The 26,037-nt window shown below is 48.9% G+C and overlaps 3 protein-coding genes across 6 annotated transcripts in view; all 3 read left to right on the forward strand.

Moving 5' to 3' along the window:
- The window catches only part of LOC114638142 (spliceosome RNA helicase DDX39B-like), an 8,554-nt gene extending 5,597 nt beyond the window's left edge, over nt 1-2,957 (forward strand). The window contains exons 2-5 of the mRNA XM_028786529.1: nt 1,207-1,316; nt 1,453-1,597; nt 1,699-1,846; nt 2,797-2,957. Of these exons, the coding sequence (XP_028642362.1) occupies nt 1,207-1,316; nt 1,453-1,597; nt 1,699-1,846; nt 2,797-2,957 (564 nt within the window). The remainder of the gene's footprint in view (nt 1-1,206; nt 1,317-1,452; nt 1,598-1,698; nt 1,847-2,796) is intronic.
- Nucleotides 1-26,037, forward strand: part of LOC114638045 (H-2 class I histocompatibility antigen, D-P alpha chain-like) — a 111,927-nt gene that overhangs the window by 64,789 nt on the left and 21,101 nt on the right. The window lies entirely within an intron of this gene.
- Nucleotides 13,261-17,408, forward strand: LOC114638046 (H-2 class I histocompatibility antigen, L-D alpha chain-like). Of its 2 annotated transcripts, XM_028786404.1 has the most exons (8): nt 13,261-13,342; nt 13,546-13,815; nt 14,042-14,317; nt 15,895-16,170; nt 16,298-16,414; nt 16,593-16,625; nt 16,798-16,845; nt 16,981-17,408. In XM_028786404.1, the coding sequence occupies exons 1-8, from the start codon at nt 13,270-13,272 to the stop codon at nt 16,983-16,985; spliced, it is 1,098 nt and encodes a 365-aa protein (XP_028642237.1). In that variant the 5' UTR covers nt 13,261-13,269; the 3' UTR covers nt 16,986-17,408. The 2 variants fall into 2 exon arrangements, with proteins under 2 accessions (XP_028642237.1, XP_028642236.1); XM_028786403.1 differs by lacking the exon at nt 16,981-17,408 and having other exon boundaries at nt 16,798-16,904.

Raw genomic sequence — 26,037 nt, forward strand, 5'->3', positions numbered from 1 at the left:
ACGTCAGTAAGGAGAGAAGAGCTCTGCAGGCACCTGACACCTCAGAGCGGGCCTGGCAGCTGTGCTAGGCTGCTGTAGAGCTGAGGGGGTCTTGGTGTTTGAAGATCATTTGGTTTTCTAGACTGTAGTTCTCATTCTTAACATGTTGAGAGTTGCCTTGCCCTTGTGAGTGCTGGTTTGAGGTCTGGTGTCCATGCAACTCAGAGGCCAGGATGTTCAGAAATTAAGGCCTAGACATACATGCAGTCAGGTTGAGGAACAGAAAAAACACTTGTGTAGGGATATCTGTGTTGGAATAAGGGACTGAGGAAGGAATTTCTTTAGAAATTGAGTCCGGTCTGGGAGTTGGTAGCACATGCCTTTAAACCCAGCATTCAGGAGGCAGAGGCTGGCAGCCCTTATGTCTACAGAGTGGTCTACAGAGTAATTTGCAGGACAGCCAGGACTACACAGAGAAATGCTGCCTTGAAAAGCAAAAAAACCAGCCGGGCGGTGGTGGTTCAAGCCTTTAATCCCAGCACTTGGGAGGCAGAGGCAGGCGGATTTCTGAGTTCGAGGCCAGCATGGTCTACAGAGTGAGTTCCAAGACAGCCAGTGCTACACAGAGAAACCCTGTCTCTAAAAACAACAACAAAAACAAAAAGAAAAGCAAAAAACCCAAAACTCTGCCAGATGTGTTAGCATACATCTTTAATCCCAAGTGCTGGACAGAGACAGGTGGATCTCTGTGAATACAAGTTTGGGGCCAGCCTGGTCTACATAATGTGTTTCAGGTCACCTAAGGCTAATAGAGAAACCTTGTCTCAAACTTTCTGTTCTTCCAGAGGACGCACGTTGAGTGCATAGCACCTTTCTACATAACTGCTGATTGAACACACTCTTGAAAGTGCAGCCGTGCACACCTGTCATTCACAAAACCACACAGACATAGATTTAAAAACGTCAAAAGTGAGATTTCTGGGGCTGGGAATGTGGCTCAGAGTTTAGAGCACTTTTGTTCTTCCAGGAATTTCAAAGTTGAATTCTCAATGCCTGTGTCAGCTCCCAATCACGTAATTACAGCTGGAGGAAGAAGAGGGTCCCGTGTCCTCTGCTGGCCTCCACAGGCACCAGGCATGCATGCACAGGCACGTGTGCAGGCAGAGCCCACACACCTGAGTCTGATTGTGGAAAGCTGGTACATGTATCACGCCCGTGCTCCCTCAGGTGGTGATCTTTGTGATGTCTGTGCAGCGCTGCATCGCCCTGGCCCAGCTTCTAGTGGAGCAGAACTTCCCAGCCATTGCTATCCACCGTGGAATGCCCCAGGAGGAGAGGTGGGTTAGAAGCGGGCAGGCGGGTGGCCATGTGTCCTTGTGTGTGTGTCCGTCTGCCCATTGTCTGTGTCCTGTCATGAAGGGGAAATGGTGTGGAGAGAAAGGAGTCTCAACCCTCTCATTTTCTCTCACAAAGGCTCTCTCGGTATCAGCAGTTCAAAGATTTTCAGCGGAGGATTCTTGTGGCTACCACCCTGTTTGGCCGAGGCATGGACATTGAGCGTGTGAACATCGCTCTCAACTATGACATGCCAGAGGACTCGGACACCTACCTGCACAGGGTAAGCTGTCCACCCTCACCCCACTTCCTGTTTGTGTGCTGTGCACCTTCATCTCCTCTGTCTTCCCTATGAGGCTTGCAGTTTTCCCCTTCTCCTTCCAGGTGGCCAGAGCGGGCCGGTTTGGCACCAAGGGCTTGGTCATCACATTTGTGTTAGATGAGAACGATGGCAAGATCCTAAATGACGTGCAGGACCGTTTTGAGGTCAACATCAGTGAGCTGCCCGATGAGATCGACATTTCCTCCTACAGTGAGTGCTGCCTTCGTGTGTGTGTGTGTGTGTGTGTGTGTGTGTGTGTGTTTCCCATTTTGTATCTTATTGTAACTGACTGTTTTTTCTTCAGTTGAGCAGACACGATAGAGGATTCACCCACTCTGGACTGTGGCAGTCTGTTGTAGAAGAGGACACAGGGGTCAGGAGGAAACACTACCGGCCACCCCTGACGCCTCGGCCCACCCTATCTATGCTTCTCTGTCACCACCACTCCTAAACCTAGTCCTGATTTATCAGAGTTGTTTTTTTGTTTGTTTTTGTTTTTGAACAAAACTAAGAATGAAACAACTGTGTCTGTGGTGTCTGTAGTTGCTCTGTTTAGGGCTTGAACCAGGGTCACTCTGAGGGCTGTGAGCCCTATTGTGGGGCAGCAGAGTCATAGTGAGGTAGGGCCCACACCCCATAGCCTGTGGCTACTCAGCTGCCTTCTCTTCCTGGTTTCACTCACTTTCTAAAGTGGCTGTGGATGTGAGGCTGGGGCACTGCTGGGGGTCAGGAGGTAAAGAGCAAGCTCCATGTCCTGGTCCCTGGTCTCCTTCAGCTGAATTTCTTATATGAGGGCCTGTGCCTCCCAGGCATCCTGCCCTTATAAGTGGGGGCATGATAGAGCCCGCCCAGGGGCGAGCATATGTCTGCGAGAGTGTACACACACACACACACACACACACACACACACACACACACACTCCTGCAAACTTAGCTCTGCAAAGAGCCTGGAGTCTCTGGCTGGGATTAAAGACAGTGTCAGCCAGGGCAGGGCCGGGAAGCCTTGGAAGCTGTGGGAGAGGTCTGGCCTGTCTTCGTTTTCTCATTTTGGTTTCAAGTTCAGAAATTTGTACGTGAAGCCTAGGTAGCTTATGAGCTCAGACATGGATCTGTGTCTGTGGAGCAGGCCTGTTCTAGGATTATCTTGAGGTTCTTGGCAGTGTGGCTGGGATCCCCGGAGGGGCGGCAGCAGGAGGTGGGAGGTGGAAGTAACTGCAGCACAGCCGCTGCCTGCACTGCTGCACCCGGTGCAGACATCAATTGGTCTTCAGGGTCAGGCACTGCTAAGGCACCGCGTGGGCCCCCGCCCGGTCTGGCTTGACAGAGGCTGAAACTTGTGTTGCTGGTTTGAGATTTCAGATGCACACAACTGCAGTTGTACCGTCAGCTTCAGCACTAAAATTGTTGTGAGGGAGGCCACGTGTGTGGGCGTGGCTCAGAAGGGGTCAGTGGTATGACACTGGGTCACGGAGGTGGTGGGGTGGTGGTGGGAGAATGGATGTCTTCAAAAAGAGCACAGGCCTTCTGGGGAAGAGCAGCTGCCCCTGCTCAAAGGTATGAGAAAAAGTCTCCCCTTCAGTGCCGCTGGCTGCACCTCTCTATGTCTCCCTGGGTTATCAAAGAGGAGCATGGTCTCTGCACACAAGAGCTTTCCCACAGTCGGGGTCTCTCATCAGGCCGAACTGCCTTTACATATGGCCAAACGCCTCAGTCTCTGTTTTGTTCTTATAATTTTGAGAATACTTTATTGTATGTGTACAAGTTTTGACAGCATCTATCTAAATGTATTAAATGTGCATTGCCTGTGGATGCCAGCAGAGGGCACTAGAGGGCACCCTGGAGCGGGTCACAGATGGCTGTGAGCCACCTGACTCAGTGCTGTGCCTCAAAGCTGGGTTTTCTGCAAGTTCTCTTGCTGCTTAGCCCTCTGCTCCTGAGATCCTCGTTTCTGAAGATATCTGGCTGCCCCATCCTGGTGGGAAGGGATGGATGGATGTTCACAGCGCAAGCCAGAAGACTTGAAGCCTTGCTAGGTTTCCCCACTGAAGACAATTACCATTAGAGTTCCCTTTGCCCAGTCATGTGTGCTGGATAGTTTTATATGTCAGCTTGACACAAGCTAGGCCCATCACAGGAGGGAGCCTCAGTTAAGAAAATTCCTCCATAGGATTGGGCTGCAGGCAAGCCTGTAAGGCATTTTCTTAATTAGTGAGTGATGGAGAAGGGCCCAGCCCTTCTCCCTGGGCTGGTGGTCCTGGGTTCTATAAGAAAGCAGGACTGAGCACATTCTTGAAAAGGGGAGGGGGGAGGGGGAAAGAATGTGTCATGGGGCTGGGACGAAAAAGGAGACAGGTTAGGGGCTGTAAAGTGAATAATGGAAAAAATGAAAGTCTGACTTCTGGATGTGGAGATACATGCCTTTGATACCAGTACTTGAGAGGCATAGGTAGGCAGATCTCTATGAGTTTAAAGCCAGTCTGGTCTGCGAGAGCTGTCAGAGAAACCCAATCCTGTCTCGAAAAATCACAGTGGTAGAGATTGAGGGTTGGGGGAGAAGTCTGAGCAAGCCAGTAAGTAGTCCTCTTCCATGGCCTTTTCATCAACTCCTGCCTCCATGTTCCTGCCATGTTTGACTTCCTGTCCTGACATCCTTCAGTGATGAACAGTGATGTGGAAGTGTAACCCCAATAAACTCCCTCCTCCCCAAGTTTCCTTGGTCATGGTGTTTATCACGGTAATAGAAACCTCTACAGAAACATGTCACTGTGAGGTTGGTTTTCACACAGTACAGTGTCCACAAAAGCCCTAGAGAGTGAAGGCAACCCCTTAATACTTCCAAAACACCAATACAGCTGCTGCCCTCTTCCAGTCATCTCTAGAAACATTCTTGCAGGTGGCGGCTGCAGTAGGTGCTAAGGAGCCCCGGATCTATCTAAAAAAGAGCCAGATGGTGGGGCTGGAGAGATGGCTCAGTAGTTAAGAGCACTGGCAGCTCTCGCAGAGGACAGGAGTTTGGTTCATAGCACACACGTGGCAGCTCACAACCATCTGTATTTCCAGTTCCAGGGGAGGGTCTGTCGCCTTCTTAGGGCCTCCATGGGCACTCCATACAGGTGGTGCACAGATATGTATACAGTCAAAGTGCTCATACATAAAGTACGATTTAAAGTCTCAAAAAAAAAAAGATTCAGATAGTGTTTTCTGTGGGTAATGTTGCTCTGTGGATACTGCATGCATATGGTCCAGAGATGTGTGCGCAAGCAAAACACTCATATACATAGGAATAAATCAGAGGTTGGAGAGATGGCTCAGTGGTTAAGGGCACTGGCTCATCTTCTAGAGGAGCCAGGTTCAAGCCTCAGCACTCACACCCCGGCTCACAACTGTCTGAAACTCCAGTTCCAGAGACTCCAACATCCTCACGCAGACATACATGTAGACAAAACACCAATCCACATGAAATAAAAATAATTTAAATATATATTATTGGGATACAGAGATGGCTCAGAGGTTAAGAGCATTGATGGTTTTTCCAGAGGTCCTGAGTTCAATTTCCAATAACCACATGGTGGCTCACAACCATCTACAATGAAATCCGATGCCCTCTTCTGGTATGTCTGAAGAGCTACAGTGTACTCACATACATAAAATAAATAATTAAAAAATATATATATAGTTATTGAGTACCACATAGTAGATTATGAGGTGTCTGAGAGACTGCATGCCTCCCTGGAAGCAAAAGCTAACAATGCCCATGGGCTTTTATTATTTTCACATATATGCTTTCGTTGCACACTCGAAGGTTGGACAGACCTGCTCACTTCAGCTCCCTGCCAGTTAAACAGAACCCCCTTCTGGCAGAAGCCTGTTTCAAATCTGGCGAATGCTTACAAGGAAAGCATGCAGTTGCAGTTATCAACTGAGCATTCCCCACAAGCACTGGATCTCAGATACAAGCTCACTGACAGTGGCTTTATCCTGGGTGCTGCCTTGGGAGCATCCGGTGACGTGTGTGTGTGTGTGTGTGTGTGTGTGTGTGTGTGTGTGTGTATGTGTGTGTGTGCGCGCGCGCTCTTGTCTCTGCTCTTCGGAATGGTCCTGAGCTGTCTTGTGCTCACAATGACCTGGGGAACATGCTCAGAGCCCCGGGCCACTAGCAAGAATCTAAGCCGAGTTGTTTGACAGCAACTGAAATGCAAGCAAGCTTTGCAGTTGTTTGTCATCATGGCAGCTGGGTTTTTCAATGCTCTGCCACTGTATATGAGATATATATATTTCAAGGTTCTGTGTAGCTCCAGTTGTCCTGGAACTCCCTGTGTTGGCCCAGGTGACCTAGAACTCCAAAGACCTGCTACCTCTGTCCCCATCACACTCTAGTGCTGGGTTTAAAGGCATGGGCACCACACCAAGGTTTTAATGACACCTTGACCGGCTTTAATGATCAATTCTTTAAAGGTTGTCATTCCTGACCTAGGATTTCCCAAATGTCTTGTAACAATTTCAGAGGTGTCATGAAAGAGATATGCTTTTGACAGCGGTGTGGTTCCCTGTTTTCCTTGGCTTGTTCAAATCACGTGGGTGTACTCATAGTACCAAGTTCCACAGCCAGGAGAGAGCCGCCTGCAGGCCATCTGTGGAACTGCAACCACATATCCTGATCAGTATTGCAGCCTACCTGGAGCTGTGAGGGTAACAACAGCAGTGAAGCAGGGAAGCGCGGTCAGCTCGCGTCTAAAGCACCATCTTCACAGAGCTTGCAGCTTTTTTGGACAGCAGAGATATTGAGGCATCCCCCAGGAGGTGAGGGGGGGGGAAGGCTGGACTCAGGATGTAAACAAGCACATTTCTGAGAAAGTGAAACTGGCCCGATCCACAAGCATCTTCTCCTGGAGTTACCTCTGGAGGACTCTGAGCAGCCCAGAGGAGATTCTCAGAGTTCCCGGGTCCCAGCTGTCATGAGTCTTCACCCGGGTTGTGTGAGCTGTCTTTGAGTCACCCGCTTGTCCTGTAAGTAACTGTCTTAGGGTTTTACTGCTGTGAACAGACCCCAGGACCAAGAAAACTCTTATAAGGACAACATTTAATTGGGGCTGGCTTACAGGGTCAGAGGTTCAGTCCATTATCATCAAGGCGGGAGCATGGCCGCTTTCAGGCAGGCATGGCCCTGGAGAGAGTTCTACATCTTTATCTGAAGGCTGCTAGGAGAAGACCTAGTGTGGTTAGGAGGAGGGTCTCATTGCCCATCCCCACAGTGACACACTTCCTCCAACAAAGCCACGCCTACTCCAACAAGGATGTACGTCATAACAGTGACTCTCTATGAGCCAATCTTATTCAAACCACCATAGTAGCCCATCACCCCTACTCCCGATAACCCAGTAAAATCTCACTAGCTCACCAAGGTGGACTTGGGCGTCATCTTTACTTTTGTCTGCCCTGGGTTCACATTTTGGGGTGAGAAGAGGGATGTCAAGTCTACGAGGACAATCCTGTCACACAACTCGGGTGCACATTTGAATTTAGCAAGGTGTAATCAGGGAAAACTGCAGGACGGGCTGATGGGTTACAAAGGAGCTGTTCCAATCAGCCCTACCTTTGCTGACAGTTACTCTGATGTGGAAACACTCTAAAGGAAGTGCAGGATGCTCAGGGAACCTTACTGCACCACACGGGTGCCATCAAGACTCACCCTGCATCTGTAGATGCACACAGAAATCCCCCTCCACTTACAAGGATCCAGAGAACACCCCAGAAACAGTAGCTGTACTTCTTTAACTTAAGCCTGGCTTTCCTGGTGCTTAGTGTAACCTGCCTTGTTGCCTACAGACTGTGCAACTGGACAGACTATGATGAATGAATGAAGATGCCAGCCAGCATGTGGCAGACCCTCTGCATCCATTCATACATATGCTACACCCTCTTTCTCAAGGTGTACTGGCTGGTTTTGTGTTAACATGATGCAAGCTGGAGTTATCACAGAGAAAGGAGCTTCTGTTGAAGAAATGCCTCCTTGAGATCCAGCTGTAAGGCATTTTCTCAATTAATGATCAAGAGCAGGAGTGCCCCTTGTGGGTGGTGCCATCCCTGGGCTGGTAGTCCTAGGTTCTATAGGAAAGCAAGCTAAGCAAGCCAGGGGAAGCAAACCAGTAAGCAGCATGCCTCCATGGCCTCTGCATCAGCTCCTGCTTCCTGAACTGCTTGAGTTCCAGTCCTGACTTCCTTTGGTGATGAACAGCAATTTGGAAGTGTAAGCTGGATAAACCCTTTCCTCCTCAACTTGTTTTGTGCAGGAATAGAAACCCTGACTCAGACAAACCTAGTCAGGGCATGAGCCAGAGCTTATGGCCTAGGCATTTATTAATGAATAACCAGTCCCAGCATCGTCATTCGGGAAGCAGGTCTGGGAAAGGAAACTCATCACAGGGCACTTCTAAAGCCTATGGGCATGTTTGCTTGCCTTTTAAAGTTAAGAGATGACTGTGAAGTTCAAGAGATGGCGCCTCAGCAAAAGCCAGCTGCATCTGGGAAGGACTTCTCACTCTAACCCATGGGCCTGATGCCAGGGAAATGGAGGTGAAAAAAAAAAGCCACTAATCCCTGAACAGGAAAACCCACCAATCCCTGAGTTATCCCAAACTGAGGACCTGAAATCCCATCAATTCTCAGTCTGGAAATCTCTGCCCTGAGAAGCTCCACACCCTCAGAAATCCTACATAAGCCCTGCCCTTTGTCCAGTTCCCTGCTGCCTACACCTGGGAGCAAAGGTCATGATCTCTGGTTTCATCCCTCCACACGCTGAATCCTCCAATAAATCTCTTTCATGAGATTTGCTGCCTGGTGTAACTTTCTCTCTCTCTAATCAGAGGAAGCCAAAAGAAAAGCAGCAATGAAGAGAAGTGAAGAGACAGAGCGGGGCTGAGGCTCCTGAGATCCTCAGTTCAGCTGGAGAGACCCTCCCCTGGGAGCTACAACGCCTCTGTTGAGGAGGCTTCCCCTCAGAGCTGTGTGGATCCTGTGCCCCTGTGTCTCAGGATGCCCTTCCACTGGGACACTGTCCTACCTCAGATCTGTGTGGTTCTTGGACTTTCAAGTCCCAAGACACACTTCCATCTGAGCAGAAATGCTTACATCTACAGCACCTCCCCAAACCCCCAGCCAGAGCAGCTCTGTAATCTCACAAACATTGGGAACAGCTCTGGGAAAGGAAAAATGAACATAATATATTTACGTTGTCATGTGTATCTCACTTCTCCCTGTGAGGAAATGAGACCACTGCCTCACACCAATTGTTCGGCCAGTGTAATTTCTCCACAGGAATTTAGTAAGCTGTACTCCATGCTGGCTGCTTTAAGCAGGTCTGTTTATGTACACTCCAGGCCTGGGACCATTTAACCCCCTAACTACCTTCTCATACCTAAAGTCAATGCCTCAGGACCAGATGATAGGGCTGAGTGGAAGGAACTCCCTCAAGCAGGGCTAACAGCTCCACTATTTGTTAAGAAGCTGTAGCTGGTGCATTAAAACCCCTTTTAAACTCAGGCCTCTGTATATTTCATTACTTGGATGGCCTGTTAAAATGATAAGCTAAAAGACAAGATCTAAACCTAACCTCAGAGAATCTTAAACAACAAGCCATAAAAGCCCCAATAGAAAGAGGCTTTCTATTATCCAAATTAAGATTCAAATTCTTTAAGCTGGAGAGATGGCTCAGTAGTTAAGGGCACTGACTGCTCCTCCAGAGGTCCTGAGTTCAATTCCCAGCAACCACATGGTGGCTCACAACCATCTGTAATGGGATCTGATGCCCTCTTCTAATGTGTCTGAAGACAGTGACAGTGTATGCTTATAAATAAAATAAATCTTAAAAAAAAAACCATATGTCATGAGATCCAATACTCTATTCTGGTGTCTCTCAAAAGAGCTACCGTGTACTCATATACATAAAATAAATCTTTAAAAAAAAATGAAAGATTCAACTTATTTGATACCTCATACTCCTAGGGAGAGAAATCAGTGTACCCTTAGTCTGGCCAGCTACACCTGTCAATGACTTCCCCGATGCATTAACCATAATACCCTTCAAGGATTCATAGGCAATATTAATTAGTTTAGATCTGGCTCACCATACCAACCAGGCAATCTATTTGATCTATCAGGTAAATCTATTTGATTTACTTAAGGGTGTCAAGGACCCCCTTCTCTCCTCTCTCCCTGATGCCAGCAGGCAGAGGGACCTTTTGTTCTATTAAACACCATGTTAGAAACACCTGATATGTCAGGCAGTGGTGGCGCACGCTTTTGATCCCAGAACTTGGGAGGCATAGGCAGGTGGAGTTCTGAGTCTGAGGCCAGCCTGGTCTACAGAGTGAGTTCCAGGACAGCCAGGACTACACAGAGAAACCCTGTCTCGAAAAAAAAAAAAAAGAAAAAGAAAACAAAAAAGAAAGAAAGAAAGAAAAAAAGAAAGAAAGAAACACACACCTGGCATGTTATGATCCACAACACACAATCCAGGTCTTTACATTCAGTTCTTCCCCCCACAGTGGTTGGAGCCTTACACCAACCTCAGAGGATCCTAGAATGGCTCCATGCTCCAACAGGGGTAGTGCCTCCACTACTAATCGAGGTTGACACTTTATTCACTATAATAAGGACAGGCAGAGATTATACCTAAAAAATTATAGGTAAGGAGCCTGATGTAACTGTTTTCCCTTCCTCATCTCAGACATCCAATGGCTCCTGAGAAACCACACCTCTTTTGCTAATAGACTCATTGGCTTCTGATGACAGACAGACAACCATTTCCCCAAAGATAAATTGCTGCAGCCCCACCAGTCTTTAGGTGGCTTCCTTCTCCACTGTCCTCTTGGTCTGCTATCTGATGGGACCCATAGCTTTTACAGATGGAGAGCCACAGGGTGCCATCTACACAGTATACCAAAGAGACAGCAGCTCTGAGTCACATTTTTCCCCTCTCACAGATAAATCTTCCTGATTTAAAGAACTGTATTCCATCTACCTGATCTTAACATACCTAAAAGAACCAGCTAGTCTATGTTCAGATAGCTCTTATACAGTCAGCTTACACCCGTGACTAATCTGCTCCTATGTCAGACCTGGTGGTGACCCTTTTCCCCAACTATTAATTAAGATTCCAAAAATACTTTAAACTAGAACATATCCATTTTTTAGTCAGCCATGTGTGGTCACATTCATCCCTTACCAGATCGCTATCTGATGACAACACTTCAGCCGGTAAGATTGTCACACTGGGGACTTTACCCTGTCACCCCTCACTGCTAAAGAACTCCCATCAGCTAACCCACATTAACCTGAAAGGACTAATGCTCAAGTTCCCCATTTCCCCCATAAAATACCTCAAATACACCCTCAGAACTTGCTCCTCCTGTGTCTCCCTAATTCACACCCCTGCTATACAACAATTGGGCACCAACCCCAGGGGCTCTCAGGCTAATGCCCTCTTGCAAGAATGATGTCACCACATCCCATTGCTCCATACACAAAAATTTGTATTCATTACTATTGATACCTATTCCCATTTAAAAACCTAATTAATCACATGTTCTCCAATTTTGCTATTATGAGGGTCCCTCTCCATATAAAAGCTGATACTGGACCTGCATTCATTCAACAGACATCAATTCTACAATTTCTGCAAGTCTTGGAAAATTGTTCACCACACTGGTATCCCTCACAACCCTCAGAGCTAAGCTGTCATTGAAAGAACAAATAAAATGCTTAAAAAAATTAATTAAACACAAGGCTTCCTACCAGCAAATACCAAATTAAACCTGGCTTTATTTACACTGAATGGGTTCAACATCTATGCCAAACATGGCAAACCTCCCATTGTCTGTCACTGGAGTCAATTACCACATTTACCACCCATCCTGGTCAGATGGAAGGACCCATTTGACAGGTGTTGGAGGGGGTCAGGTTACGTATTAACTGTAGGAATGGGATTTGTTTCTATCTTTCCTGAGGAGCAACCTCACCCTGTCTGGGTACCAGCCTGCAATATCTGACGGGACCCTTCTAGTCAGAAAGAGGTCATGCCTGGGGATCACAGAGAAAACAAAGAGGAGACCATGAAGGCACCCAAGTGCACACAACCAGATCACCTGGAAGGACACTCATGTCCTCAATGACACAGTTCAATGCTGCTGTTTCCCACCCCACCAACATCACCAGCAAGGTTCCTTCTCTGTCATTCTCATGGCTGTTTTTACCCTCCTTAACACCATGCTGGGTTAGCCCCACTCCTGCTAACACTATGCTTTCCTTGTTTTATGTCATGGGAACATATCATGGGAAGAACCAGATAATCAGGACTGGAGACTGCTCACTAGCAGGATGTCAGAAACCCATTATGATTCCTATCCACCAAATGCCAGGTCCAGTGCTGATTCCTTTGCTTGTTTTCCTTGACAATCAGACCATCATGCCTTAAGCACGTTAACACCTCTGGAGGATTTACCTATTGGTCCTGTAAGTTAAAAATGGGGGTGCTCGGAACATCCCACACTACAGATAAACCACCCTACCATTAACGACGTTTAGATAAACATTGGAGAATATTGGAACAAAACATGGAGAATGGGGTGATTCATAAAATTTATGTTCCCTTTGATACCAAACTCTCTTCCAGTGGACAAGAGGGTCTAAGTGCAGAGAAAATGACCCAGGTCCACATGAACAATCTCAGGACTGAGAAGCTGAGAATGAAGTTTTTTTGTTTTTTTTGTTTTTGGTTTTTCGAGACAGGGTTTCTCTGTGTAGCCCTGGCTGTTCTGGAACTCACTCTGTAGACCAGGCTGGCCTCGAACTCAGAAATCCGCCTGCCTCTGCCTCCCAAGTGCTGGGATTAAAGGTGTGCGCCACCACTGCCCAGCGAGAATGAAGATCTTGTAAATAAAACACATGCCCATCTGGAGCTACAGATGCTTCATCTGGGAAGAAACTTGAGGAGTCTGAGCCTCAGCCCTAGGCTTATAAGACAGATCCTGAGGGAAGAAGCAATGTCTCCTCTTTACAGTCAGGCTTGTCAGTGTGAGTCACCCACTGTAGGTGAACACAGAGCCTGGTCTCTGTGGGGCCCGTGTGGGGCTTGAAGGCAAGCGAGTCTCTGCTTTAAGGAGAAGCATCTCTCCACTGCATCCTCAACGATTTGTGTCGCCATTGTATTCCCGGAAGTGGCTTTTTTTCTAGAATATTCCAGGGTCTGACTACTGAAGACAAGAAGGAAGAGGAAGGGTGGAGGAGAGGACAGAGTCTGGCCTGAGGGTCTCTCCTGGTGTCCAGACAGCTTCTGGGTCAGAACTCGGAGACACCATGACAAACAGCGCTCTGTCCACAGCACAGGGTTCAGTCAAAGTCTTAGTCTCCAGGCGGTGAGGTCAGGGGTGGGGAAGCCCAGGGCTGGGGATTCCCCATCTCATCAGTTTCACTTCTGCTCCTAACCTGGGTCAGGTCCTTCTGCCCGGACACTGATGACGCGCTGGCAGGTCTCACTCCCATTGGATAGAGCGATCCCGGGAAACCAATCAGCGTCGCCGCGGGCACTGGTTATAAAGTCCACGCAGCCCGCGGGACTCAGACTTCCCGGATCCGAGATGGGGGCGATGGCGCCGCGCACGCTGCTCCTGCTGCTGGCGGCCGCCCTGGCTTTGACCCAAAACCTCACGGGTGAGTGCGGGGTCGGGAGGGAAACGGGCTCTGCGGGGAGGGGCGGGGGCGGCACCGGGGAAGTCGCGTCCCTGTGTCATCCACCGGACCCTCCGTCCCTTCTCCACCCGCGTCCCGAGCCCCGCATTCTGCTCCCCTCCCGGCCCGCGCACCCGCCCGGGGTCCCGGGAGGAGGTCGGGGTCTCACCGCGCGCCGCCCCCAGGCTCACACTCGATGCGGTATTATGAGATCGCCGTGTCCCGGCCCGGCCTCGGGGAGCCCCGGTACATGGAAGTCGGCTACGTGGACGACACGGAGTTTATGCGCTTCGACAGCGACGCGGGGAATCCGAGATACGAGCCGCGCGCGCCGTGGATGGAGCAGGTGGGGCGGGAGTATTGGGAGCGGAACACACAGATCGCCAAGGGACATGAGCAGTGGTACCGAAGGAACCTGAGGATCCTGCTCGGCTACTACAACCAGAGCGAGGGCGGTGAGTGACCCCGGGTCGGAGGTCACGACCCCTCCACGTCCCGACACAGGGGCCGGAGACGTCCAGGGTCCCAAGTCCGAGGTTCGGGAGCAGCACCGACCCGGGACCGGTTTCCCTTTCAGTTTGGAGAAGTCCGCGGGTGGGCGGGGCCGGGGCGGGTGGGCGGGGCCGGAGCGGGTGGGCGGGGCCGGAGCGGGTGGGCGGGGCTGACCGCGGGGTCCCGCAGGCTCTCACACCATCCAGAGGATGTACGGCTGTGACGTGGGGTCGGACGGGCGACTCCTCCGCGGGTACATGCAGTACGCCTACGACGGCCACGATTACATCGCCCTGAACGAAGACCTGGAAACGTGGACGGCGGCGGACACGGCGGCGCAGATCTCCCGACGCAAGTGGGAGCAGGCTGGTGATGCAGAGAGAATCAGGGCCTACCTGGAGGGCACGTGCGTGGAGTGGCTCCGCAGATACCTGGAGCTCGGGGAGGAGACGCTGCTGCGCACAGGTGCAGGGGCCGCGGGCAGCTCCTCCCTCTGCCCTCGGGCTGGGGCTCAGTCCTGGGGAAGAAGAAACCCTCAGCTGGGGTGATCCCCCTGTCTCAGAGGGGAGAGAGTGTCCCTGGGTCTCCTGATCCTCATCACAGTGACTGCACTGACTCTCCCAGGGTCAGCCTTCTCCCTGGACAGCTCCCAGTCTGTCTCAGGAGGGAAGGAGGGAATGTCCCCCAACTTAACAATGGCGGCTCCCTTCAGTCAGATTGTAGCCTCTGTCAGCCATGGCCTCTCCCAGGCCGGGTTCTCTGCCCACACCCACTGTCTGTGGACACTGACTCCTGTCATGCTGAGTGTGTCAGCCCTTACACCTCAGGACCGGAAGTCTCCTTTACCTGATGGGAGACATGGACTCCCCTACACTAGGCTGGTTCCCTAAGTTTCTAGAACTTTCCAAAGAATACATTCTCACAGATCCCTCCCTGTCTGTGGGGTTTGCATCCCTTCAACAACCCAATTCCATCTATTCCTACAGTGGTGAAGGTCACATGAGCCCTTATGGGGTGCCCTGATTGAATACTATGTTGTGGGATTTCTTTTTGTTTTTTTTTCTCTTTTGTTTTTCCTTTTCATTCTTTCTTACTTTCTCTTTTCTTTACTTTTTTTTTGAAGGCATTATTTTGCTTCTGGTCAGTTTTTGTCTGCACTGGAGTGATCCTGTTTCTCCATGCCCTTGTATTATCATTTGTATCAGTCTCCACAGGTGCTAGGGAGACTGCTAACCTGGATAATTAGACAAGTTAAATCAGGGATCTCATTAAAGGAGAGGTTCTTGTGAGCTTAGACTGCTTCCTGTCAGAACTAAACATCCACAAGCCTCCTGCTCTTCCTCTACCCCACAAGTTACAGTGCTCCCCTTAGTGAAAAGAAATGGGACTTTCTGAGAGACAGGGTCTTCTGCAATCCAGGGCTGGAGTGAGAGGGAAGATCCACACACCCTGTGAGCCCGCTGTGTTCCAGTGAGTGCTGCACTGGGGTTCACAGCACACTCCAGGGATCCTGTGAAACATACCTGTACCTTGTGGTCCAGAGACAGGGGCTGGGCGTCATTTTCTCTGGCTGAGTGTCAGAGGTTCACCACATTTCTGCTACACACTTTGTGATGGCTGCTCTCTTGGACTGACAGTTATAATGGTAAGGCAGATGACCACAGTGGTTGACTCTCAGAGGCGGAACCCTTCCAGGAGCATATGGCCCTAATTTCTAATATAGATATGAACACAAACACATGATAAATTACTTATTTTCCATTTTATCTGTCATTCTTTGACTACCTGTCTCATGCTGTAGAACATCACATAAGGACAGCCGTGTTGACCCACTGGCTCATGTGGATTCCCTCTTAGCTTCTGAGCCCCCAGGGGAAATGTGCAGTTCTGTGCTGAGGGGACCAGCGCCACCTACTGGTCACTAGTGCAATGACAGTTGAAGTGACAGACACATAGTTCAGTGTCATCATTGATTTAACCGTATCTTGTCTAGATTTCAGTTTGTCTTGTTAATTGTGGGATTTCTTAAATCTTCCACACAGATCCCCCAAAGGCACATGTGACCCATCACCCCAGAGCTGAAGGTGATGTCACCCTGAGGTGCTGGGCCCTGGGCTTCTACCCTGCTGACATCACCCTGACCTGGCACTTGAATGGGGAGGACCTGACCCAGGACATGGAGCTTGTGCAGACCAGGCCTGCAGGGGATGGAACCTTCCAGAAGTGGGCATCTGTGGTGGTGCCTCTTGGGGAGGAGCAGAAATACACCTGCCATGTGTACCATGAAGGACTGTCTCAGCCCCTCACACTGAGATGGGGTAAGGAGGGTGTGGGTGCAGAGCTGGGGTCAGGGAAAGCTGGAACTTTCTGCAGACACTGAGCTGGTCAGGGCTGAGAGCTTGGGTCATGACCCTCATTTTGGTTTCCTGTCCCTGTCCTTCCCAGAGCCTCCTTCATCCACCGACTCTAACAAGGTGCTCATTGCTGTTCTGGGTGTCATTGGAGCTGTGGCCATCATTGCAGCTGTAGTGGCTTTTGTGATAAAGAGGAAGAGAAACACAGGTAGGAAAGGGCAGGGTGTGAGTTTTCTCTCAGCTTCCTTTAGAAGTGTGCTCTGCTCATTAATGGGAAACACATCCACACCCTGCATTGCTACTGTCTGCAGCTGGGTCTGCTTCAGTTCTGGGAACTTCCTAGTGTCAAGAGCTTCCTTGAACTCTCACAGCTTTTCTTCTTTCAGGTGGAAGAGGAGGACACTATGCTCCAGCTCCAGGTTAGTGTGGGGGACGGGATTGTCCTGAGGCCATTGGAGTGAAGGTGGGGAAGATGGGAGCTCTGGGAATCCATAATAGCTCCTCCAGAGAAACCTTCTAGAGTCTCATTTGTACCTTGATATGAACACATACAAATACACATACATATACATTTGTTTTGTTTTACTCTAGGCAAGGACAGCTCCCAGAGCTCCGATATGTCTCTCCCAGATTGTAAAGGTGACACTCTGGGGCCTGATTGGGGAGGGGCAATGTGGACATGATTGGGTTTCAGGGACTCCCAGAATCCCCTGTGAGTGGTGGGTTGTGGGAATGTTGACTTCCAAGTGATGGTTCATGACTCTCATTCTCTAGCATGAAGACAGCTGCCTGGAGTGGACTGAGTGACAGACAGTGTGTTCAGGTCTCTCCTGTGACATCCAGAGCCCTCAGTTCTCTTTAGACAACAGTGTCTGATGTTCCCTGTGATCCTATGGGCTCAATGTGAAGAACTATAGAGCCCAGCCTGCCCTGCACACTAGCACCCTGTCCCTGCACTGCCTGCATTCCCTTCCACAGCCAACCTTCCTGGTCCAGCCAAACACTGGGGGACATCTGCATCCTGTCAGCTCCATGCTGTCCTGAGCTGCAGCTCCTCACTTCCACACTGAGAATAAGAATCTGAATGTGAACTTGATTGTTAACATCTTGACCTGAGGGTAGATTCCTTGTTAAATTGATGGACTGAGGATACTTAGAGTGTTTTTTGAAGAAATAAATGGCAGATGGAGAACCTTCCAGAATCTGTGTCACTATGCCGTGTGTATCTGTTGTGACAGGATGAGGCTGTGCCCAGGTGTGCTCAGTCCATTGTGATCTTTGGTGGTGTCACTCCTGGGCCATGTCACCTCTGGGCTCTGCTCTCTCCATCACTATGAAGCACATGCTGAGAGTCTGTGATCACAAGGACACAGGGATGAGAGATGAACAGACAGATCACATCCTGTGCCTGAGACCCTGAGCATGGTCCTGTTTTCAGGATTCTGTGTCTCCAGGGATAAAGATCAGAGACCCCAGTGGGGATCCTTCGATGTGCCAGGTGCACAAGATAAGTCACACTGCATTTCCTCCCATCCATTTGTTTTAGCTACTAATAATGCAGTCTTGAAGCTGCCCTGGGCTCTCCCTGTAGCCATGCTACTCTGGTGATTTCTGCTTCTTCTTTCCAGTGTCTTTTACAGGGTTCTCAGGTATAGGATGTGTTTTTCTGTTGAACTCTCAAGAGCAAATCCACAGCTGAGATTATTGGCTTAGTTTTTTCAAAACCTATTTTTAATAGGGGTTATTAAATGTTTAACCTCTCTTCTAGTCCACCACCCACAGGAAGTAGTGGGAAAGAAAGGTTATTAGGATAGGGGGGAAGCAGACCTGTTTAGAAATGGTTCTTTGGATCAAATCCAGTTTGTGTTGTCAGGACATCAGCAGTTCAGTTCCCAAGATTCAGCAACAGCAGCTCGATCCAGAAGAAGCCAGGAGTCTCAGCTGCTTGCTGTTTAGAAATAGTTCCTTGGGCCGATTTCAATCTCCAATTGACAGGATACCGGCAGTCCAGGTCTTTAATGTCAGGATAGCAAACAGGAATCATCAGCTGGGGCACAACCCAGCAGAAACAGCCAGGCCTCCACTGAATCCGCATGAGTCAGCAAGAATGACCAGGATCAGCAGGGACACCAGGAGAAGTTCTCTGCCATGATTCTTTCATGAAGCAAAGCAAAGAGGAAGGCATGAGACCTATGTAGCATTGCAAAGTCAGGTGTGCAAGCCCGCCATCACTGTCCGTTGTGTCCTGTTATAATCCCTCCAAACATCACCCGTCCTCACATGAGTCTTGCTTCAGCAAAACACCACACGAGTCTGTCTTAGCAAAACTCCACTTGAGTCTGTATCAGCAGACATATCCAGAAACTTCCACTTCACTCTGCCAATCAGCCCAAGTCTGCAGAAGCAGGAAGACGCCACCAGAACATCACAAGAAGGATTTTGGTGCATTTCTCTCTATGGAGTCACGAGAAACAATGACCAATAAACAACGGTAAGGCTTACCAATACCATGAAGCCTCGTCTACTGTCTGCTGAGTTTTATTTATATTCCTTCTAAACATCACGTGTCCTTTCTCGTGTCTGCTTTAGTAAAACAGTTTTTTTCACCTGTGTCTGCTTATCATTTGACGTAACTGACTTTCCGAAGGAACCAGAGATTTCCACTTCCAGAACAGGGATGCTTCTCTCTCTGTAACTTGGGTAGCACCCCCTGAACCCTTTATACTCCTGGACTATCTTATCTTTTAGCAGCTTGTGTTCTGGAGTCAACTCCCTGAAGTCTCTTCATCTCTGTTCCCAGCTCAGCGAACCTGTGGCTTGCAGCCCTGACTTGGGCATGAAGGATGCTGTATTCAGCATAGTATGTCTTAAAGTCCTGCTCATAAGCCTGTTGTTGCTCTGCACAGTGGATGACTTTGTATTGCCGGAGACAAAAGTTCTGCTCATAGGCCTTTGACCATTTAAATTAACTAATATTTATAGCGCTGAAGACAGCGGAGGCATAAACTGAGGTAAAAACCTGCCAGTTCAGCGAGGAAACTTTATTTTCTTAACTATATAGGACATAGCTATTACAAGCCTGTTTCTACAACTAAACTGCCATCTCTTCAGAAAATCTCTCTGTGTGTCAATCTACCAAGCTAGTCTGCCTTTCTGTTGAGTTCCTCCAAACCCAAGAGGGCTCCTTAGCTCTCTTTCCTAGATTTCTGTTTTACCTGTGTCCTGCCAGGTGCTTCTGGTGTTCCTGCAAGCCCAAAAAGGAAATCCCCATCACTTACCCGGAGCTCCTGCCATAGAAGATCTTCCAAGCAGAGAAAGCCGTGTCACTGGAATATGATTTTCCTGCTCAGGGATTGCTAGCTTTTTTTCACCACCTTTTCCCTGGCATTGGGCCCATGGGTCAGAGTGGGAAGTCCTTCTCAGATGCAGCTGGCTTTTGCTGAGATGTCATTTCTGTGGGACTGCAGGGGACGGGAGATGATTGGAGAGGTTTTGCTACCATGGACAGCTCCTGTGACATGTGCAGGCTGAGGAGATGTAGTGGAGCCGCCATTTTAACAGGAGCCCCCATTTTGGACAGCTCCTGTGGGACTATTACTGAGGTGGCCCATAGGCTGGCGCAGGAAGGAAGGGCCTGCCACCACTTTGAAGAATTTAGTTTTAGGGACTACAATAAGCCAGGACAAGCCCTTTCTCGCTTAGCTGTGTCTTGTCAGATATTAAGCCACAGTGATGGAAAATGGAACTGTATTGGATACTTTTCTGTTGCTGTGACAAGACATCATGTCCAAGGAAACTTACAGAAGGATAATCTGGGGATTAGGGACCCTAAGGGTTAAGAGTCCATCAACATCATGACAGCAAACACCAGGCATGGCAGCAGGAACAGCTGAGAGCTCACACCTCCAACCATGCCCCCCAGTGACATACTTCCTCCAGCAAGGCCACACCTCCTAAGCTTCCCAAACAGCACCAACTGGGAACTAAGTATTCAAATGACCAAGAATATGGGGTCATCTTATTCAAAGGACCACAGTAACTAACACAGACAGTGACACCAAGCTCCCAGTGCAAATATGGGATTTTCTAGGTGTAGTGCCAGGGAAATGTTAGCATTCCCCCAAAACCAGACAGGAGTAGATCTGACATAATCACAGTAGGGACTTTTTATTAGAGCTAGCTCAGGGCAGCACACTGCATCGTGCAGGATGGTTTCAGTGATGAGGAGCCCCGAATGTCTATGGAGCAAGGCTTTATAGTAAGCAGCAAGTGGGGGATGAGTGTGAAGCATCTAATTGGAAAGTTTCTATGGCCTCAACATAATTGGCTGGTGCTGAGAATCATACCATAAACCTAAATTTCTGCTTCCCTCTGCACTGGTGGTCATTAGACAGGGGATGGGCTTGTAACTTGGGAGTGCAGGTTTGTTGGAGGTGTAACCTGGAGACACAGGTCCTGTTGGGGATTAGTCTAGAGACTTAGCTGGGCTCTGGTTTTTTTGGGAGGTACCTTGGAAAGTAATTCTAGCTGCTGGCCTGTTAGTTTGCCTGAGTTCAGGTTCTCTAAAATGGAGTCTGAATTTAAAAGATTTGGCCTCTCACAGGTGGGAGAGGCTGACACTGCCACAGGTGGGACCTGGGCAAGAAGGCTTGGTTCTCCAGAGTCACCTAAGGCAATGCTGGTACCTATCTATCAGGAAATGCCTTTTCTAATGTCATGGTGGGCAGTTCTTGCATGTGCCAAGTCCAGGAATGAAAGAACTTTCCAAAGGAAATGTTCAAACCCAATGGTCTCTGAGGGACCATTGAGATGGCTCAGAGTGTAAAGGTTCTGGCCACCAAGCTTGGCTCCCTGAGATTGATCCACTGAAGCCACATGGTGACTGGAGAGACCTGACTCCTGTAAGTTATCCTCTGAGCTTCAAATGGGCATCATGACATGCACATCCCTACAGATAATTATTAAGTCAGTGCAATAGAAATAAAAAAAGGAATCATGTTGGTTTCATGTTGAAGATGTAAACACGTGTGTATAAGGACATGTTTGTATAAGGACATGTATGTCTAAGGATATGTAAGTATAAATTGTGTTCAGTTTGCCTCCAGACTTTCCAGTGGTTGAATTTTCCTGTGTCCAAAACCCACACTGTAATGAGAAGCCACCAGGGAGATTAAAGGACAACCCAAGCAAGGGTAATCACAGGAATGTTAAAATATTTTACATGCTATGTATTTATACTATTGCTTTATGTGTATGGTGTGCGAATGAGGGCACTCTTCAGCTGTGGTTTGTGTGTTGTGGGAGAGGGAGTCAGAAGACAACCTTGGGGACCAGTTCTCTCCTTCCATGTGGGTTCTGGGGGACTGAACTCAGCTGGTCAGACTCAGTGGCAAGCACCTCTTCCTGAGTCACCTCACCATCCTGGGTGACACCACCCTGTTTTTGGAGGTGTTGAGAAATCGAACCTGTGGCATGTGGTAACTATATGTTAAAAACAGACATGGGTGACATACAAGAAGCACTTTGGCAATGTAGCCCGATTATCCAAGGACCTAATCTAGGAGAACCAGGCCTGAAGTGGAAATTTCTGGTTTCTTTGGAGATTCAGTGGTGTTGTGTGGTGTTTTTCTGGAAACTGTCTTATGGGAGGATGTTATTGCTGAAGCAGACATGTGATGTTTTTTTCTGGAAGCTTCCTAGAAAGGAGGCATGTGATGTTTTCTAGATGTTGAGAGATGTCCTCCTGAGAGAACACATGATGTTTGGAAAGGGTATAAATTTAACCCAACAGACCGCAGACAATACTGTGTGGCATTGGTTGGCCTTGCCATTCTTTGCTGGTCTTTGCAGGTCTTTGCTGGACTTTGCTGGTCGTTGCTGATGTTGGTCTTCACTGACGATGCTGTGGCATTGGTTGGCATTGACTTGCTTTCTTTGGTGATTGTCATGACTTTGTAGAGAGAAACGAACCAAAGAACTTCTGGTGGTGTTCCAGCTGCTTCTTCTTGCTTCTGCAGACTCAGACCGATTGGTAGAGCCTCTGAAAGTTTTCTCTGGATTGAACTGCCATTGCTGACTCTTGTCAACTACTGATATCCTGACAATGCAGATTGGACTTGCCCCAAGGAACTATTTCTAAACAGGTCCACTTCCTCCTTTGCCCTGTTACCCTTTCCTTTCTACTACCTCTGGTGGGTGGTGAGCTAGAAGAGAGGTTAAAACATTTAAGTAAGCTTATTAAAGTAGGTTTTGGACAATATAAGCCTACACAGGGCATCTGGAATGTTCCATGTGTGGGTTATGTTACCAATGCTGCATTGGTGCTGGAGGACAGCAAACGCTTGGGTAGACTAAGCACTGTGGGGACAGATTGGGAAGCTCCTTCTCTTGTACCCTGTGACTCTGAGGCACCCAGGGCTTCTCCTATTCAAACCTTCTCTGCAGGGTAGTTAGGTGGCTCAGGCCTGAGTGAGGCCCTGTGGCTGCAGAGAAAAGAATCACAGAGAGTCAAGCATAAAAATAAAGATGGTGTCACTTCTGAGTAAAATTATGGAACTGGAGAGATTGTTCAGAGGTGAAGAATGCTTACTGCTGTTCCATAGGACCTGGGTTCAGTTCCCAGCCCTCACCCACTTGTAACTCCAGTCTCAGAGAGGATAGGGTGCCCTCTTCTGGCCGCCTAGGGGACTCCATGCATGTGGTGCACAAACACACAGGAAGGCAAAATACCAGTATACATAAAAACATTTTTTAAAAGAATGAAAAAGAAATGGAGAGAACTAAGATTTCTGTAAAGAAAGAGATCCCCCAGCAGTATTGGGGGTCATCACAGATGTAGGAACACCTCCAAACACTAGTGCAGGTCTCTAGGGTCCCCTGCACTAGATGCACACAATGGTCTTAGGATTCAGCAATGGAAGGGAGAAATTGACACAACTCTTCCTACAGTGGTCCCTGATGCTACTGGTCTGCGAAGCCTGTGCGTTCATTCATTTATGGTGTTTGTATGTCTTGTAGCTCAGGTTGACCTTGAATTCTTTTTTTTTTCTTTAAATATTTTATTAGATAATGTTCTTCCTGAATATATGCCTGCCCGCCAGAGAAGGGTGCCATGATCTCATTATAGAAGGTTGTGAGCCATCACTTCATATCTGAGAATTCAATTCAGGACCTATGGAAGAGCAGCTAATGCCCTCAACCTATGAGTCATCTCCCTAGTCCCGACCTTGAATTCTTGATCCTCCTGCCTCAACTCAGCATGCCACGTCTCGGTCGGGATCACATGTAGGGAGTGTGTGCGTGTGTCTGTCTGTCTGTGTGTTTGTGTGTGTCTATATCATCAAGTGTGGTGTTGAGTAACAATCTGGCGGAGGAGCCCGAGGTGTAATCTCACTCAGAAGTTGTGTTTCAGACCAAAGATCTTAAGGACCCGTGAAAACGTCAAAACAGAAGGTTTGGGGCTGAAGGGAAAACCCCTGGCTGCTTCAGTATGAAGAGGGCGTAGGCGATGACAACTCCCTGCCTTCCTGATCATTCAAAGCTCACAGCTACTTAGGTGATCAGGAACTAGACCGGCTCCTACTCCTGTGTCCTGCTGCCCCCTGGCGGCCCTGAGCAGCATCACAGCTCCCAAGGGTCCTGGGGACGGACTGTGTCAAATGTCCCTCCAGACTGCAGACTGCAGAGTCCAGGAACTAATTGCTGGATGGCTTCATGAGCCCCGAAGCTGTCCGGGTCACACTGAAGAAGGGCCACACTAAGGAACCAGCTGTTCCCTGCACAGCCCCCACATCAGAGCAACAGTTTCTTTTTCTTTTGTGGTTGCTGTTGCCCGGGATTTATCCCAGAGCGTCCTGCCTGTAGACCATGTCTTAACTACACACCAGCTGAGTTTGATGTGACCCACCCAAAGAAAGGGTCCCGGGGTTCTTTGGGAATGCCTTTAATCCCAGCCCTCAGGAGGGCGGATCTCTGCATTCCTCAATCACATAGCAAGATCCAGAATACTCAGGACTAAAGACTGTGATCCCCAGGACTGACACCTAGAAGGGGGTGGTGGAGTAGGTGGGAAAGTTGTAACAAGTAAGAAAGGAGCATGGATCACCAGGGCCGGGTCTGGGTGAGCTTAGGCCCCCAGCCTAGTACAGCCAAGGTTATGGGAAGTGAATGGGGTAAAGGAAACAACATCAAATTACCTTATTTTCCTTGACAGCTTTTTTCACCTGAAATTTCCCCTCACGTTGTAGTTGGGACCTAGGGACAGCTTCCTGCCACTGAGCTGTATCCCAGCCCTTAACTTTTAAGCCGTGATCCAGGCTGCCCTTGAACTCATTCTGGAACTGAAGCAGCCTTTCCATCCAGTGCCTCAGGCTCCCAATTAGCCAGGATTAGAGGTCTACAAACCAGCCTAGGTTTTGTTTAAACCCTGGTCAAGGTTATCAGGCTATGATGACACACACCTTCAGTCCCAACACTTGGGAGGCAGAGGCAGCTGGATCTCTAAGCTTGAGACTAGCCTGGTCTACAGAGAGAGTTCCAGGACAGCCAGAGTTATACAAAGAAACCCTGTCTCAAAAACCAAACAATGTGGTCAAGGATGTTCCTTCACTCTAGAACCTGTGGGTCATGACCCCTTTAGGGGGTCAAAGAACCCTTTCTCAGGTGTTGCTTAAGATCATCAGAAAACGCAGATTTTATATTACTACTCTTTTTTTTTGTTTTTTGTTTTTTGTTTTTTTGTTTTTTTTTTCCGAGACAGGGTTTCTCTGTGTAGCCCTGGCTGTCCTGGAACTCACTCTGTAGACCAGGCTGGCCTCAAACTCAGAAATCCGCCTGCCTCTGCCTCCCAAGTGCTGGGATTAAAGGCATGCGCCACCACCGCCCGGCTATTACTACTCTTAACAGGAGCAAAATTATAGTACAAAGTAACAATTAAACTAACCTTATGTTTGGGGTCACCACGAGGAACTGTATTAAAGGGCCACAGTATTAGGAAGGTTGAGAAGCACTGCTCTAGAGTCTGCAAACTTGTACAGAGGTGGGGCAGCAGGCAGTGGGCAGCAGGAAGGGTCTGGGTCACATGTAAATGACAAGATCTGTTTTGGAGCCAGGTCCACCCCTGCCTCAATGCATGGGTGCAGGTGTTACAGGTCCTTCACCCTCAGAGAAGCTGTGACAGCCACTTAGGGGCTGACACAGACAATCTCAGAGTCTGTGTGGATTTTTCCCAGGGCAGCCCTCAGGACAGTGCACAAAGCTATCATGCTCCCAGGCCTTGCAGCATGTGCCACACTCCTGGAGAGCTACAAACAGTCCCCTCCTGAGCAACTATGCCATCCCTGGGCAAGAAGCAGCAACAGACCTCAGGCTACTACCCCACCCTCTTCCTGATGCCCACCAGGAACTGACTGGGTCTACAATAAAGAAATGCTGGAGAATTCAAAGGTCCAGAGACAAAGAAGAGGACACGGTCCCAGCACAGTAAGTTCTTATTATTGCCACAGAGTGAGCCCCACCAGGAGGTGATGTCACTGTTCCAGCAGAGCCCGCAGATCAGCTACAGGGTGGGCTGCACCGCTCTGCCCTAAGAGCTGAGGTCAGTCAGAGACTGGGGCGGTGGGAGCTCACAGGCTGTGAATGAACAGCAGGGGAGCTGACTGGGAAATGAAGGTCACCTCAGAAGCCCAGGGAGTGGCCTTGGGCACACTCTGTGGAGGCAGAGGCCTGGCAATAGAGGCTGAGGGAGGGAGTGAGGTGTGTGGAAGCCTTGGAGACAACAGGAACAGGAAAAGGATCCCAGGTGACAGTGTGTGACCTACAGAGTTCGTGGGA

This window comes from Grammomys surdaster, unplaced genomic scaffold (assembly GCF_004785775.1).
Source record: "Grammomys surdaster isolate TR1022 unplaced genomic scaffold, NIH_TR_1.0 125504, whole genome shotgun sequence".
NCBI lineage: Eukaryota > Metazoa > Chordata > Mammalia > Rodentia > Muridae > Grammomys > Grammomys surdaster.

Excerpts from the sequence above, each read along its gene's own strand:
- LOC114638046 (XM_028786403.1), top strand. The coding sequence starts at position 13,270 with ATGGGGGCGATGGCGCCGCGCACGCTGCTCCTGCTGCTGGCGGCCGCC. Across the intron at positions 13,816-14,041 it reads CTACAACCAGAGCGAGGGCG|GCTCTCACACCATCCAGAGG; the intron begins GTGAGTGACCCC and ends GGGGTCCCGCAG. Across the intron at positions 16,171-16,297 it reads GCCCCTCACACTGAGATGGG|AGCCTCCTTCATCCACCGAC; the intron begins GTAAGGAGGGTG and ends TGTCCTTCCCAG.